Source organism: Charadrius vociferus, unplaced genomic scaffold (genome assembly GCF_000708025.1).
Source record: "Charadrius vociferus isolate BGI_N301 unplaced genomic scaffold, ASM70802v2 scaffold196, whole genome shotgun sequence".
Classification (NCBI taxonomy): Eukaryota; Metazoa; Chordata; class Aves; order Charadriiformes; family Charadriidae; genus Charadrius; species Charadrius vociferus.
The window spans coordinates 1,410,481-1,427,414 of record NW_009648953.1 but is presented as its reverse complement, the minus strand read 5'-3'; the positions used below and the strand labels follow the sequence as shown (position 1 = coordinate 1,427,414).

At 47.2% G+C, this 16,934-nt stretch overlaps 1 protein-coding gene across 1 annotated transcript in view; it reads left to right on the top strand.

Moving 5' to 3' along the window:
* HIPK2 (homeodomain interacting protein kinase 2) overlaps positions 1-16,934 on the top strand; it is an 89,534-nt gene that overhangs the window by 42,027 nt on the left and 30,573 nt on the right. Inside the window, exons 2-5 of the mRNA XM_009887434.1 lie at positions 12,382-12,505; positions 14,627-14,746; positions 15,500-15,586; positions 16,664-16,848. Coding sequence (XP_009885736.1) covers positions 12,382-12,505; positions 14,627-14,746; positions 15,500-15,586; positions 16,664-16,848 — 516 coding nt within the window. The remainder of the gene's footprint in view (positions 1-12,381; positions 12,506-14,626; positions 14,747-15,499; positions 15,587-16,663; positions 16,849-16,934) is intronic.

Sequence of the window (16,934 nt, the reverse complement as noted above, 5' to 3'; positions counted from 1 at the left end):
AGGAATAACCAGCTGGGGCAGCTCCAAGGTCCCCCTGCCGTTCCCAGCCACACGTACCTCCACGTGCGGGTGGGCAGGCATTCCCAGGCTATTCCTAAAACTTATTTGTAGACCACGCAGGTCCTCACAGCGTAGGTGGGATGCTGAGACTCACCGAGCGGGGCATTAAATGGGCCTTGGATTTCATGAGCTGTTCCTGACACACTGTCTTGCTGGGTGACATCTACAGGTCATTTCGCCTCAAAATCTGCCTTGCCTCAGTAATACCCGTCTCTTTTGAAAGAGCTTTCTAATCCATGTATTATTATTGCTGTTCCCAAATATCATAAGTAGAAGACATTGTGGTCTAATAGATACGGCACATTGTTCGCAAGGACCCCGCTTCTTTTTTTGGCTTTGCTATGCTCTCTCCGTATGATCTTGGGCGAACTGCTCCACCAATCTGTTCCCCTGTCACCACACATCTCCTTAGATCATCAATTCTCTGGAGCAGACACAGTCCCTTAGCACGTCGTCTTTTAGCGTCTAGCATTATGGGGCTCCAGTCTCCACCGGGACTTCTGCATACTACAGAAATACAAATAGTTGCGGCTAATAATTATATTAAATCTGCGTGGCTCTTCAGAGATAAGTAAAGGGCAATGCTCCTTTCTCCGAGGAGCAGGCAGGATAAGTACTTTATTTTTGTCTTTGTCTTTTTCTAATTAAAAAAAATAAGCGGCCAGTAGACGTGATTAAAAGAAAAAAAAAATAAAGGAGGCTGCAGTAATTTGATATTTTTAGCCTCAGACCCACTACTTGCTCTGTGAAGCCAGTCTTAGGATCATGGCCTGAGTCTGGTTCCTATCCGTGTTTGCCAGGGGTAGAAATCCTTTTGGAGCTTTGTATTGGCAGTTGGCTCAGTGTTCGGGCTAATTCCAATAAAACCACCACGCTGCTTGGTGCAACTTTCAGTATTTGCTGTGAACAAAAGTCTGGGGGAACATTACAGGTCTGAGGCAAGGAGCTTCACTTGGCCAGTACATGGCAGGGCTCTGGGCTGGAATGATAAGGGTCTGGGATGGAGCTGAGCGTGGCAGAATGGGAGGCTGTCGGAGACGAGAAGTCAACTCTTGACTGTCTCTGTGTGCTTTGGGATTTTTTTAATTATTATTTCATTTCCAAAGAAACGCAACAGCACCAACAAAAGGTCTTAAATATTCAACAGTGAAAACAATAGATTTGAAAAGGAAAACAAAAAGTTAGAGCCAGCTCTGGCATTGGTGGACATTTGGCTCTGAGGGAAGCGAGAACAGCTTGGATTTGCATAAATTGCATACTGCGGGTCAGAAAGCAGAGTCAGAATTATGCTTTCATTGCAGTGGCATGAATGGGAGCACATAATTGGCATTCTTCCCTTCTTGATCAGATGCCTCCTTCAGGGGATCTCTGCACCCAATACGTTGCGGCTCATCCATTCACTGCCTGGCATGGACGGGGCTTTTGTTTTCAAATTATGATTTTTCTATTCTCTGATTTCTTCCATAACCTGGGAAAGCCCCAGCCCTCCCCCCTGTGCATTACCCTTTGTTTCGGAGAACAACCAGAGGTCACGCTGTGCTGAATGTAGCTGTTGTTGCATCACACCCCCCCCCCCCTTTCCTGGGCATGTTTCTGCACTTCTGGGTCAGCATGGAGCTGATGACCCCCGGGGGCGTTGGTCGTGGTGCTCAGCCTTGTGCACCTCCTCTGAAGTTGATGGAGTCCTGCTTTTCCGAGTCTGAAGAGACGAGCGTGATTGTGATCAGTCCGGTGAGGCTTCCTCCATGGATGTACAAAGATGCGCTGCTGGCTGGGACAAGCTTAGTTATGTCTCTTGGCTGACCCAGGACCTGGCTTTCTTTTCCATTATTGGGCTTAATAGCTTTTCTTGCCTCTTAAGACTTCCAGCTCAAGTGCAACAAGGACTTGCTAGCAGATTCAGATTCAGCAAAGCACTTAAATGTAGGCTTAACTTTAGCTGCATCCAGTGCCCTCACTGGGACTCAGGCACACGTTGCCTTCAGGTGATGCATGTGGTAAAGGGTTTCGCTGAACTGGAGCCGCAGCCTCCAGCAAGTGCGTATAGTGCTGCTAAAAGCTCACGTCCATTCAGACATCGGCAGCCACGTGGAAGCCTTTCCAGCTGGATGTCAGGTCCTGGTCCTCCTCCCCACGTGGTTCCCTGTCAGCTCTGTCCGCTCCAGGGCTTCCTCTCTCATCCTGGGTGCGTGTTCGCAGTTCCTCTCTCCGCAGAGTCACTGGCCAGACCAAATGCCACATGCCACTTGGCCATGTCCCATCCTTTCCTGGGACCATACCCACCTTGCTGTTGATACAGATCAGCCTGGTGGCAAAGGCAAATGGCAACTAACGGCTGTTGATGACTGGGTCCTGCCTCTTCATTCATCCACAGATAAATGTTTAACCTGTCGGCACTAAGAAATCAGACTGATTGGAGAGACTTTGTTTTATTCCTTGGGTCTGCTAATTGAAAGGGCGAGTCCTCCTTTAATATCTTCCTGCCGTGGGCTCGGTTCTACTGTACCTTGTCTGAAAAAGCTTTTATTTTCAAGGCACAGGGAAAACGATGTTTATAAAATATAAACTACGGGAATTTTCATTCCCCTCTGGCTTTAGGAGGAGGAGAGCAGCTGGTAGAGAGTGGATGAGAAAGGCTTTATCTGCTATATTTTGGTTACTGCGCTTTGAGTGATGGGTTTAATAATTGATAGAGCAATTTAGCAATGATCCATAATCCCGAAAGAAGCCTACGCTCCCCTCCCTCTCCCTCTCCCTCCCTCCCTCTGAGACTGACAGGCTGCTCTCAGTGTTTTTGTCTGCAAAATTTCATCCCTTGGTTTCTGTAAACAGCCTGACATGGGAGAGGGAGAAAAAAGCAACTGTTTCAAAATCTTTTGTCTTGTTTCCACAAACAGCTGCACTGCCTTCTCCAGCTCAGGGCTTCAGTCATTTGCTCGCATGCTCTTGCTGAAGAGAGCAGGAGGTTTTCTTTCAGGCCCCAACCTAAATGGAATGTATATATGCAGTGTATATCGGAGAAGAGAGTGGTGCAGAGCCTCCCAGCAGGGACCCCTCCCTCCCCATTTAATCCCAGGCTTTGTTTGTGGCTGAATCCGGCTTTCTTAATCCCAAGAAAGGTGCGTAGCGATGGCAAGTGCTTGGGGTGTGCTAGTGCGCTTCGCTTGAAACTCTTCCAGCATTAACCCATGGAAATTGCTTTTTCCAAGAGCCTTGTGCTGACGGTTGCAGCGAGCGTCAGGATCCCATCGAGGTGCTTGGTGTGTAAACATCTATGTGAAACCCCATTTTTAAAGATGAGTGCACGCCACCTGTGCTTGCCCAGCTTGCCCCCGTAGCAGCACAGGGCTGCGTTTGCAGGCGCGCGGTGTGCACCCCCCGGCGTGGGCATAGGGGGTTTCAGCGCTTCTGTGAGTCATGTCCACCTCTCTCTTCATCCACGATCAGTGCAGGAAGAGGGCAGAGGAGATGAGACAGAAAAAGGAGACAGAGGTAAGCAGGAGAGAAAAAGTCACAAGGTTAGAGGTACTGAATGTGTGTTGAGGCCAAGGTAGGGTGAAGATAGGGAAGAGGTGCAGCCTGGCAGAAAGCTGGGTATAGGCAAATTCAAGTGAGATGTATTAAGTTATGTTTTTCCATATGTATTGCATAGACGCCAGATTGACAACAAGTTGTAATTAAGCGTGACATAAAGTCAGCTATGCACAGCTGTATTATTCCTTAAAATTACAAGGGGTGAGGTCCTTTGGGGCACAGCAAAGTTTATGGACGCTCCACCATGGGAGGTCTGTAAGACAAGCTGTCTAAATGCTTGTCAGGAGTGACATGGGCATGGGATGGCCCAATATCAGGGCAGGGAGGGAACAAGTGACTTCCCGGGGTCTGGGTTAGCCCTGTCAGCCTCTGACACCACCCTCTGGAGTATTTTCACCCTTCCTAGTCAGAACCCGGGTGGAACATGAGCAGTGTCAAGGGGCGGGTAGTTTAGTCTGCTTCTGTGATTTATTTGCTATTAAATACCCTTAGTAATGATAGGCTTCCAAGGCTTGTTCCATAATTATGCCAATCAAGTCCAGAAGGAATTCTTGTGTAACTTGCTCTCTGTTTTTAAAAGACAGATAGAACTGTGTGTGTATATTTGCTGAAAACACCCTGGGACCTGCATCTGTACCCCTTGAAACACTCCCGGCTATGTAGTGTTTTGCCTGGATGTAGAAGGTTCGTGGTGACCTTCCTGTTGACAAGGGTATAGTTACTGCACCATGTAGAGTCAGAGTAGTTCAGGTGGGAGGGGGCCTTAGGAGGTCATTTAGCCCAACCTGTTGCTCAAGGTAGGGCCAGCCATGAGATCAGGTTTGGGGCTTTGTCTTGTCAGGTCTTGAAAGCCTCCAAAGATGGTGACTGCACAGCCTCTCAGGGCAGTCTATGCTGGTGGTTCATTATCTGCACGGTAGAGTTGTTTTCCCTGTCCCCAGTGGGAACCTTCCCTGTTTCAGTTTTCTGTCAGTCATCTCCACCTCCTGCTGCCGACCTTAGCAGAGAGCCTGGCACCATCTTCTCCATGTGGCAGAGAAGAAGGGGGCAGGCTGCTGACAGGTCCCCCATGGCTGTCTCACCCCCTGCTGAAGTTGCTCCAGTCTGCCCATGCACTGGGGGCCCTAGGCTGAACATGGTATCCAGATGTGGTCTCACAAGTGTGACTGGAGGTGGGTCATCACATTCCTTAGTCTGCTGACCCTGCTCCAGGGGTGCAGTTGGTCCAGGTGCTACCAGTGTCCTCGTTTCAGCCCACTGCCCCCAAAGTTAAGGTGCTCATGGCCTTTGCCGCCTAGTGGTTCCCAGCTATTGTCACCAGGACTTATCTGTCCCATGGGCAGGACTCAACATTTGTCCTTGCTGCATTTCAGAAGGTCCCTGTTGGCCCATGCCTTCTGCCTGTCCAGGTCCCTCTGGGTGGCAGCCCTGCCCTCAAGGGCGTTGCCAGGTCCCTCCAGTTTGGTGTCACCCCTAAACTGGATGAGAGTGCACTCTGCCTCCTCCCCTGGGTCAGCGATAAAGATGTTAAACAAGACCGGTCCTGGGATAAACCCCTGCGGTACCTCACTTGTTACCAGCCTCCAGTTTATATTTATGTCCTGTAACATAAACCATCACCGAAGGCTGAGTGGATCCAGCTTCCAGTCCTCTGAGCTGATACAGATATTTTTTGATGTGTTGCAAACTAATCTTGAGGGATGGGTGAGGGCAACATGAGCAATGAGTGTTGGAGCTACCCTCTAGTGGTGGTTGTCCTGGTGGTCTGACAGCCCTGGAAATGGCTCTGGCTACACCCACAGTCCTTTCCAGAAACCAGGTGTAGCTGTGTTTGACCTGTGAAATAGGGAGCGTTTAAGTAGACCCTTTAGAGGCACCGTCCCTCCTTACAACTCAAACCAAAATGCCTTTGTAGGTAAACAGAGTACTCTGATAGATTGGGTGACGTTCCTCAATGGCCCTTTCCCTCTTTCATGAATATCCTCGTGTGGCCTAATCTCTCCGGGGTTTGAACTTTATGCTGGAATCTGAAAGGCATGGTGTGCCTGGGATGAGTCCTGACTCCTAGGGCTGTCCCTTGCTGCGATTCTGCTGGATTGGTGCTTCCCAACACGGTCCAGAGATCATGGCAGTCCTTGAGGCCATAGCAAGTGGTCTGCAGAGCTGCACCACTTCTGTATGGGCTTCGGCTGAACATCCAAGCAAACTCCAGCACTCGGGGATGCAGGAGAAATGCAGAGGTCGTGCAGTGAGGCCAGCAATGAGGGTGAGTGCGTTTCTCCCCTGCTGGTAGCAGCACAGGTGGGGTCTGGAGCTGCTGTCCTGCCCACTGCATGGGATGGGGAGTAAACAAGCAAGCAGGAGCTGTTGGTGCTTGTAGGTATGAAGCTCTGGCCCTGATGGCTGACTTTTTCACAGGTGGGAAGTCTGCAACTGCCCACCCCCGGAGCAGAGGAAGGCCTTGAGTCTGGGGGTCATCCATATTAGATGTTTGCGTCCCTTCCAGGTGTCTGTGCTGGTGGAGAGGTGGGGGAAATAGCAACTATAACCATTTACTCCCAGAATATGAGCCTGTCTCCTTTTATAGCCCTGCACTTAAGAAGTGATTTGGAGTCTGAGAGGTACAGAGGGACAAAAAAAAGGTGTTCTGTGCTCTCCGTCTCCATTAACTAAGAGCTAAGGGTACTCTGCATGCTATGGTATACGGCAATAAAAAGTGAATACTTCCACAAAATACAAAAGGGTCAAGTGAGCAGGTATGAGAAAGAGTCCATAAAGATGCTGAAGAAAGGATTTGGCTGGGAGGAAGATGGAGCCCCATCGCTTGAATAAAAGCCCCTTTGTACAACACATGAAGGACGAAGTTCCTCCTCCTGAGAGGAGGTATCTTGGTGCGTGGGAAGGGACAAGCGCTGAAAGGGGTCAAGCTCTGGGCGTCCAGCTGGTCAGCGTGTGCCTGCTTGGGCCAGGGGGTCCAGCTCCTGCCTCTCTGCCTCTGCCCAGGGCTTTCTGGATGGAGATGTGAAAGCTGCTGCTTCCTGAAGTTCAGGGTTTGGCAGGTGAGACTGACAGGTAGAAGAAAACAGGAGCTGTGTATATCAGCTCAGCAGACAGCATCACTGTAGTCTGTCTCCACTGCCTGCAGCTGCCTGCAACCTTCTTCTAGAAGCGTCACCCCAAAGGCAAGGAGCAGGCACGCTCTCAGCTCAAGGTGCCAGCAAGTATCAAGTTTTGAGTTATGTTTTTTCTGATATGTATACTTGTCCATGAAGGACTCTGCTGAGACAATCACGCTCGGCCACAGGACCCTACCGGAGGTGGTAAATTATCTGCGAGGAGGGCAGTTTGCAGGGTAGTTTTAAAATTCAGAAGGAGCCCAGCTCCCTGAATTCAAGTCTGTGGAAATGAATTTTTTTGGCATTTGTTTTTAATGTCCTGTGATGTGTGGGTGAAAAAGCCAGAGAGCTAGCCTGGTAATTAATTTTCCTGACAGAAACACCAGACAATGAAATTACCCTGCCACAAAGCAGGGTTGCTAAAGTAAATACTCTGCCAGCGGCAGGCCTGAAAGCAGGACGGGGTCATATGTGAGGTGCAAGCAAATGATGAGATGGCACTTCTGCCTCTGGGGACCTGCGGGCACTGTCAGCACAGGGACCCTCGTGTCCTGGTTCCCTGGCACCCAGCACCAGCAGCTCTCTGGTATACACAGGCACATTGAAGCTGGATTCCAAGGTAATGAGGGACTTGCTGGACCCAGCGCTGAGCTGAGAAGCTCATCACCCTTTGCTGACCAGGGCCGTAATTTGGTCTGGGAAAGGGGTGGGAGATGTGTGGACCAGGCATGGGCTAGCTGCTTCTCTGCTGGAGAAACAGGCTCTTGGTTGGGGATGGTTTCTTCAGTCTCTCCCAGGTTGGTGGTTAGTGGTTTCTAAATCTTTGGTCTATGCTGGCGAGATCTGTGTAAGCTGTAGAGCAGGTTGTGCCTGCATGTGCAGAAGGGGAGTGCCTTTTGTTGGGAGAAATCAGAGGCAGCTCGTGGGAGAGGGAGGACAGGAGGGCGAAGTTTTCTGTTTTCCCTCTGTGTGTCTCGTACCGGAGTCCGGAATTACTGTGCCGAGGGCGTTGCAGATGCACAGCCAAAAAAAAATGGTGGAGAGCGGTAAAAGGGGATGTTCCTGCACGTAGCGAGGTATCTGGCAGCGGGCTGCCTTTGTGTGGTTTCAAACAAGATCCCCACCACAATCGAAAGGTTTGGTGAGTCTGTGTTAAAACAAGCAGGGTTATTGGGACGGAAAGCACTTCCCTGTGCAGCCGTGGAGAGATCTACTGAAGATCTCAGTGCTGTTCTGGAGGGACCTGCCTCCGTGTGAACGGTTCTTCTGATTTGTAATTACAATACTCTGATGTGCAGACTTTAATAGGGTATTTTCCCCTGTTACATGGTGTTACCAGCTGCAGGATGGAGAAATCCCACATAAGAACTAGCTAAGACATGGAAATGTTTTCTTTCCCTTTGGAAAAGAGAATTACGCCATTCTTAGAGCAGCTTAGCTAATTCTGCGTGCTTTTAGGAATAAAAGGGTCAGTTAAGGAGTAACCTGCATGCACATTTTAGGATCAGAGTTATTTAATGTATTAATTGGCTGTAAAAAGTAGTAGAATAGCAGTGAAGTGCCTAAGTGTGCAGATACCACAGACTTGCTTAGGTTAGGCTGCAGAAAAGAAGAACATTTAAGGGTCTTGATCTAGATTACAGACAACATTATGCCAGACCAGTGCAGTACTGAAAGACAGTAAACATTGGAAAAGGAAAACTGAACTATTTCTACATAATTCTATGTCCTAAATTAACTGCAGCTCCTCTGGAGAAAGGACCGTGTGTCTCAGAGGATCTCCCAGATAAAACATCTGCTGAAATGCCTCGTGTCACTCCAAAAGCAAACAAAATATTAGGCTCAGGGAAGACTGGAATGCGAAAGCATTCTGCAAATAGTGTAAAATAACTCTGGGGAATATCTTTGTGTTTAACTGTTTCTGGGTCTGTTCAGCCTGTCTCCAAGCAGTCATGTCAGGAAGAGGAGTTGTGGAGCCAGGTGCTGGAAGTGGATTGAAACGTCCATGGGATGGACTGCTGAGAAGCCAGAAGCCAGAAGTTGCTGCAAACAAGGGAGAACGGGGCAGAGATACAAAAATAGCTTGTGCTAAAAGAAAGGTGATTCAAGCGCTTCTGTCTTCACCTCTAGGCCAATCCATGTGAACATGAAGTGAGAGGTGACAAATTTAAACCTGATGAAGGAAAATCAGGCTTTAAACAACCGAGTTAAGATGGTATTGAAAGCAGAAGGTTGCCTGTGGAACTTCGTGCTGCAACGTGTGATTGAAGTCAAGATCTCACCTTGTCTTAAAAAATTGACATGTTTATGTTAAAAAAGAGCGGAGTTCCATGTGTTAGATAAAGGTCTATGTGCAGAAGGATCTATGCATCCGTAACTGAGCATACAGAACAATTTCCACCTGACAGAGGTTCAGAAGGCATTTTATCAGTGGACGAGTTGTTTCGTTACAGAACTTTTAGCATCCTTGGCCATTAGCAGAGAGGGCCAGCAGGCAGGCAGACCGCTGCTCCTCCTGGGGTGACTCCAGCTCTCTTTCGCACGGCAAATGGGAGGTGTCTGTTAGCTGAAAATCTGGAAGCCTGTGTGGTGTCCGATACCTGTCGTTCTTTTGATGTCTTAATGACTGTGTAATTAAGTTAACAAGATCTTTTTGTCTTAGGGCCACTCCCTCTCCATGGAAAAAAATCAGTCACAACGCAAAGGCAGGGCTGGGAGAAAGCCACAGCAAACACTGGCTGTAGCATACATAGGGCACCGTATCACTTCGGTCTGGCCCCCCTCTCGCAGGGATTCTCATCGCTGTTCCAAAATTAGCATCTATTTGGTGCTGAACAGGCAAACATTGCACTAATGTTTAGGCTTGATTGAGTAACGCAAATACCAGCTTTCAAAAAATTAAAATGAAATAAAACTATCTCACCACCTCCTGTCCCTATACGGATAGGTCTGGTTTAATAAAATGAATGGCATTCTGTTTAGTTGCCTTTTATGTGTCTAAGTGGTACAGACGCTGGTTTTGTGTTTTCTTCCCAGCGGTGGAGGTGCAAAACTTCTTTTGTGTGTAAAAAAGAAATTCTCTCCTAATTGTTGCGCTCCAGAAGCTGGAGCTTTAAGGAAAACCTGCTGGACAGCTGAAGACTCGTGACATTTTGGAACCTCAAATTCTAGGTCATCCCTTTTTGCAGAGGTCTGGAGGTGTTGGCAGCATAAGTGTGGGGAGAGAGGGGAGGAGGTGTGTGCTGCATATGACAGCAGCGCAAGTGATTTTTATGAACAGGGAGGTTTCTACACAAAATCACGTTGGGAATATCCCAGCGATAGTCCACCCCTGCGCTTAAGTTAGTGGGAGGGATTTGAAGTTCAGGCGATGCGTGGCTGAGCTCTCATTAGTGACCAGGGACATTTCGTTCAGAATGTGGAAGGCAGACAGGGAGAGGCAGATGGCTTTGAATGCAGGATTTACATAGTAATGAGATTCAGGTCACCATAGCTGTCTTTTTCTCTCTGCATTTTGTCTAGGTGTTGAGTAGCGTGCAGGGATGACGGAATGGGGAAGAAAGGAGGAAAATTAACCCCTTGTTCTTAAGGAGAGATTGGTGTTAGAATACAAAGTTTGTCACGATAGGCTAAAGAACGGTGGGGTATGGGAACAACAAGCACAGATGAAGCGAAAAGGACTAAGGGTAGCCAGTTTTTAAGTTTCTGGCATGTTTTTTGTGGGAATGGCACAAAGCATCCTAGCCTTAAAATCCCAGAATTTCCCGTATTTTTTATGTTCTGCATTGCTGGCTTGACAACAGATAGTTTGGGGCTTTTATCATTACTAGTCAACCCAAAATTGGGGAAGCTTGTGGACTGAAGATGGGACATGGATTCTTGCTACAGGGCCTTTGCTTATTTCCCCGGAAAAAAATTACCCATTTTGCTTGGTTTCTTGGCTAAAGACTTGTCTTCACATGACTATGTAATGGCGTGATTAAAGCATAATATTTTCCACTGCAATTGGTAATCCTTAGTATGATCTCACTAGTGTCAGATCTTATCCTGATGACAGATGGGAAACTGGGAACCATGGGCCCTATTTCCATCTCTGGATGGTAGCACTTGATTTGCTTAATAGTCAACCCCAGGCATTCCCAAAATATGCATTATGGCCCAAGAAATCCCAAGGCTGTTTTTAAAGTGATGAAAGTTTTAAAGCAATGCATGTTTGTTTCTTTTATCTGTCTTCTGCGCTTTTTTTTGCATTTTTTTTAAATTTTTAATAGAATAGTTAGAGGAGTATGGGAAAGTAAGTTTTTCTTTTTGTTGTACATCACCTAATGCTAGAAGTTGGTGCTTTAGAAGAAGGTGTTGCAAGATCTGCAAGAAGAGCAAGGGAGAAGCCTTGGGTGATCCCTGTGTAAAATAGGAACTATGGCACTTAACTGCATGTGGAAGGGCTGAGGTAGGGAAGGTAAGGAAGGTGTTTGTGTGTGGAGATGGGTTTTGTATAAGGTTTTCAGTATTTGTAAGATACTTTTGGTTCTTCCACATAGAAGTTGCTTTTGAAACACAAAGCATTTGGGGCACTATGGGGAGGATTCATCTTGTCTCACCTTGGCCGCTGGAGTTGAGGGAGCTCGTCTAGCCTCAGTGAAGAAAGTTCAAAACATCCCAAGAGAGCGGGACAAATCCCACTTCAGGGGTTGGGGAGATGTCCCTTCATTGACTGCATGGTCTGCGCAGTACCTGGCTAAGATGTGGCACCAGCTTCTACCTGGCTGAAAGGTGATATGACCCTCACCTAAAGGTCCTGTGGAAGTCTGAGCTGGTCTTGCTTACTTGGGTCTCTCCTCCGTGTCCCAGCTGGGCATCCTCCTGGAGAGCTGAAGCAAAGCTTTTTTTACCTTGTCCTCTCCTTCCTCATCTGGGCTAACACTGAAACTCCCTGAGCAGAGGTGCCTCAGTGGCCTTCTCCTGAAGCCAGTGGTAAATGCATAGCGGGAGGGCCGCCGCATTTTCGCTTTTTGGGCTGGAAGGGAAGAGGAAATCTAATCAGGTGCCTGGCACAGACTGGGAAGTGAAGGCTTCTTGGCTACTTCCTCCTGAGGAAAAGGCTTAGGTCTAATAGAGCTAATTATGTTATTTCTCTGTTTTAAGGTTACATCCATTTGTTAAAAAAGTCAGTAATCCTTTTATACCAGTTCTGTAATGATTATTTAATGTCTGGCTGTTTGTGAAGCCCGCCGAGCTGCGTGAAGGGAGGATGCTTCACTACGGGGAATCTACACAGTTCCTCCACAGACTGGCAAGCTGGGCCCAAGAGCCTCAAGTGGGGGCCTTAATTGGGTGGCCTTGAACACACAACATTCATTTTGTGCTTCATTTTCCCACCCGCCGAATGAAAATAATGATAGTTCTCTCCTTTGCAAACTGCGGCGAAACATAGGACTGCCTCGTGGTGAAATGCAGGCAGAGGACTCTTCTGCAAAAATAGATATTCACTAGCTAGTGCTTGGTTAGCAGACACTTTGCCGGTGGCCAGTGGGACCCTCAGCTCCATAGGAGCAGTGACACTTGCTGGCAGCAGGCAGCTCTATGAGCATCATGTTCTGCACCAGCCTCCCTACGCCAGCCGAGCAGATCTGCTCCCATTGCTGATGTTTTCTGACCTCTTCCTTTGCAGAGCCCCTGAAATCATCCTCGGTTTACCGTTTTGTGAAGCAATCGATATGTGGTCGTTGGGATGTGTCATTGCAGAGCTGTTCTTGGGCTGGCCGTTGTACCCCGGAGCTTCGGAATATGATCAGGTGGGTACGGACATTGCCCTGGGTGGTAAAATGGTAAGAGCATGGATGTTCATGGGTTGGAGGTTTTTTTCTTTTGTCGGAGTGAACAGATGACAACTTTTACTGTTTTGCTAATAGGGGATATGTGATTTTTACCCCCCACCACAAAGTCAACTTTTTCATTATTCACCCAGGGTATTTATTCTAGGTAACCTGTGTGCTGTTTGGTACACTGGCTTTTAAGACCCAACTAAGTGAAATCTCAATCAAGAGTCAACACTGCCGTTGACTGGAGAACTCTGTACTTGTCTCTCCTCACTGGGCAGAGCAGGCACCCTTTCTCTGCTGTAACAGCAAGTGTTGAATAAAGGTTTATTTGTCAGAAGAAACTGCACGAACTCTGCTGTGTTTCATAACCCCTTTTATGAGGGTGCATATTAAAAGCAATGACAAGAAGGACAGCGTTCACAGTGGTGTAGGTTTCTAGTTAATATAAGCTGTCGTACTTCTCTCCCTATAGGCTTTTACGCTCCTTTTATAGTCCTAAAAGTGATAGCGCAGCGGCTGCTAGAGCCAGGGCTTCCCATTCCCATAGTCTTCTGCAGGGTGATTGTAGCTGTCTGCAAATGCGACCTGAAAAGGGTCTTTTTTCCTTTAGAAAAAAAAAAAAAAGAGCAGGGTAATAAATAAGTTCTTCAAATATGAAAATGTTTCCTTGACTTCTCTTTTGTAACTAGTATTTTTCTAGTCAGAGCTTTAAAGGTGCGATTTGGCAAGGCAAATAACCCGCAGTGAAGAGCAGAGCCTTTAGTGACTCCAAAGGGAATCGGGAGTAGCCGAAAAACTTACAAGCGTTTGAAAATCACATACCGAACATGAAGAGTAGATTTCTTTCTCCTGCCTGCCACACCCCAAAAGCCATAAAACACACAGCTGAAAAAGAAATCGCCATACCTACCCGCCCAGCTTAACTGCCCAGCACAAAGCTTCCTCCAGTGAAGTACGGTGATGGCTCCTGAGGAGCTGGGAAAGGGGTAGGGGCTAATCCTGACCCCTCGCTGCAGCCGAGTTGCCCTGCAGCACTGGTGCTGGGCTGTGGGCAGGATCCTGGTGCTTCTCAGGTGCACAAGCTCCGATGGACCTAAGGAGCTGTAGAGCCAAGCAAGCCATGCTCAGTGAACTGGGTCCTGGGTGCTTGGAAGTCTTTGAAACCAAGGCTGCTTTTTATGCTTTTATTTAATGTTTTTTACCCCTCTCTGTATCTTCTCTCAAAAACGTTTTCCATTCTTCCCTAGAATTTTCTAGAGTAGATGACTAGTTTTAGAAGTTTTGCAGTTTGCAGCAATTTTGTGGAGTGAAACATTCAGGAGTCGGGAGATGCCAAAGTTAAGGTTTCATGTGGCACCCCAGGCATGTGTGGGATCAGTCTTTTACTGTGTAATCACAGACCCTTTCTCCTTTGAGTAAATAAATTAAAGTCTGAGATCTTGGAAACACATGTGTATCATCTTCTAGCTGTGTGAGTGACAGCGAGGTCATACGCATGGAACTAACCCAAATAACAAATGAAGTCATGTATGCAATAGAGATGAAGTACTTTACATACCATGAGGGTGTCAGTTCGTTTGAGTGTATATTTCATCTAAGTTCAAAGATAGTCACTTCATAGTCCTCCGTTTTGAACTTCAAACTGCTCCTAGTTATGGCTGTGCACTCAGCTGGGGGAAAAACAGCAAAAGTTAGAGCGCAGATATCAAATTGTTGAAATTGCCTCCTGGAGAGGAGAGCATGACATAAAATGGTGCAAAGCGGTGAAATACCCCATTGAAATCTCCGTGTGGGTCTTCCTCTTTGACCTCTAAAACCTAGGGACTTTCCTCCCTTTATCCATGGGCTTTGTGGGAGCGTACTGTAAGGGTGAGTTTCCAGTGATCTATGTGATAAATGGAGGGATGCCATACGGGAATTCTCTTTCCTCTCGTTCCTTGCACTGGCTTTTTTTTTTTTTTCCATGAAGTCTAACTACGTGCTATGTTTTCTCTTTCTTTGTTCTATTGTTTTAAATGCCTCCTGCCTTCCTTCACAGAAGACCTCCAGAGATCTTCACAGGATGAACAGTGACCTCTCATCCTTCTCTTACAGATTCGCTATATTTCACAGACGCAGGGCTTACCAGCAGAGTATTTGTTAAGTGCAGGGACAAAGACTACAAGGTTTTTCAACAGGGATACAGACTCACCATATCCTTTGTGGAGGCTGAAGGTAGGAAGACGTTCCCTTGTTTCTTTTACCTTGCAGTTGTTGGTTGGAAGCAAGGAGACATTCAGGTCACCACAGAGCCTAGGTCTCTGCTTTTTGCAATGCAGCACAGACATGGGGGTGGGTATAATCTGAGGTGAAACTGCCATCCCCAAAATCTGCAGCCCTGAGGCCACCTGCTTGGCACTGCTTTGTGGGAAATTTAAGTCTGGAATTGACCTGGAAATCTCCCTCTAAGTAGTCAATGAATTGATGTGTCATTTAAATGAAACAAGCCCTGGGCAGAGTTTGCTCTAATATCTAACACATTGGGGAAAAAAACCAAACAAACAAACCAAACCAAACAACAGAAAGCATCTTAATTCTGACAATCAAAACTGATAGTAATTCAAGCGAGCCCTGGGTTTCTCATACCAGCGTGTTTGGCTGTATTTGGTTCCCAAGGAGAGAGGCCAGTGGGCATCTGGCTATAAGGATGGGATGCTGAGCCTCACACTGGGGTGGGCGTAAGAGACCTTTGGGACTTACACCATAGTTGGGAAGAACCTCTGTAGTGAAAAAGAAGAGATAAATCACCTTGTGACACAAAAGCTGTCCTATAACCGTAGCAGAGATAGTGTAAATGTTACCTCGTCAGGCAAGAGAGACACAGTGGTCTCTGATGAGGGCAGGATAAGGCAGAAGCTGGAAGTGGCACATAACCCACAGCTGATTGCAGGGCAGTTCTGGTCAATGCCTGTCTCCTGTTTTGAACAGACACCAGATGATCATGAGGCAGAGACGGGGATTAAGTCGAAGGAAGCAAGAAAGTATATTTTCAACTGTTTGGATGATATGGCACAGGTAAGAGCATTGGTGAGTAACCATCAGGACTGCTTCACATGCTTTCAGGCAACGCTAACAAAGGGGAACTACCTGATTTCTCTGTGTATCCTGTTCTTGTGCCAGCTCCTGAGAAATGCCAGAATTATGCCTACCAAATCAGCTTGTTATCTGCTGCTTTATATGGAAAACTGCACATAGGGGTATGTGGGCTCGGTGTGCTGTAGTAAAGCAGCCTTGGAAAATGGCTAAGTGGTATCTCTGACTGTCAAAGTCCTGTGTTTTCTCTTGTCTCTCCAGTGCTCCTCTGTGCAACCACTGGCAAGTCGCTTACTTCTGCTTTAATATTTCCATTTGTAAAACAGCGACGTTGGAAATAATCACCGTGGCTGCAGAAGAGCGTGCTCTCTGTAAAATGTGGCTATCTGGGGGAACGAGGAGTACTAATTCATTGTGTCAATTCTGTGTGGTTGTGAAAGTTAATTCCATCATAACCACTCCTGTGACTGGAGTTTGTGCTAGCAAACAAACTAGCCCGCAAAACTGGCACAACACTAGCACAGAACTGGAGTTAGCACTAGCAAAGTCTAGATGTTGTAGCATTCAAACATGCAGAAATGAAGGACTGTATAAATGGATGAAACAACATAAAGGTGTTTTTTTTTTCCTGGCACCTGATAGTGAATGGGATGTTTCCCATAAACCTACTGACAATTTTTATTTATTTTATATCTCTTTTTTGCTCACAGGACACATAGTTAAGAGTGTGATAACACAGTCCTTTATATGATAAATACACTGATTATGAGAGCTTGCCTGCTACCACATGGAAGCTGTTCATCTTCAGTGGAGGGTGACTAAGTGTTTCATTAGCCATTGACCCAAGCGAGCTGAACACTTAACGGTCTGTCTAGAGATCTGACGTGCACAAGCCAGATGACTAGCCACCGCGGAGTCTGCCGTGTGACTTCAGCAACTACCCCTTTAGACAGGGAGGCTTGCAGGGCATGTGCTCCAACCAGGAGTAAACACAGTTTGCTGGAGACCTGACCATCTGCTCCTTCCCTTTAGCACTCACCCTTCTCCTTTCTCCTTTAGGTGAACATGACAACAGATTTGGAAGGAAGTGATATGTTGGTGGAAAAGGCGGACCGGCGGGAGTTTATAGATCTGTTAAAGAAGATGTTGACGATAGATGCAGATAAGAGAATAACACCCATTGAAACTCTGAACCACCCCTTTGTCACCATGACGCATTTGCTTGATTTCCCTCACAGCACACAGTACGTGGCTTTCATTTCCCTTGGGTTTTGAACTGAGGGGTGAGGAGGAGAGCTGGTTGTGGTGGGGACCAAGTGTATCTGAGGGG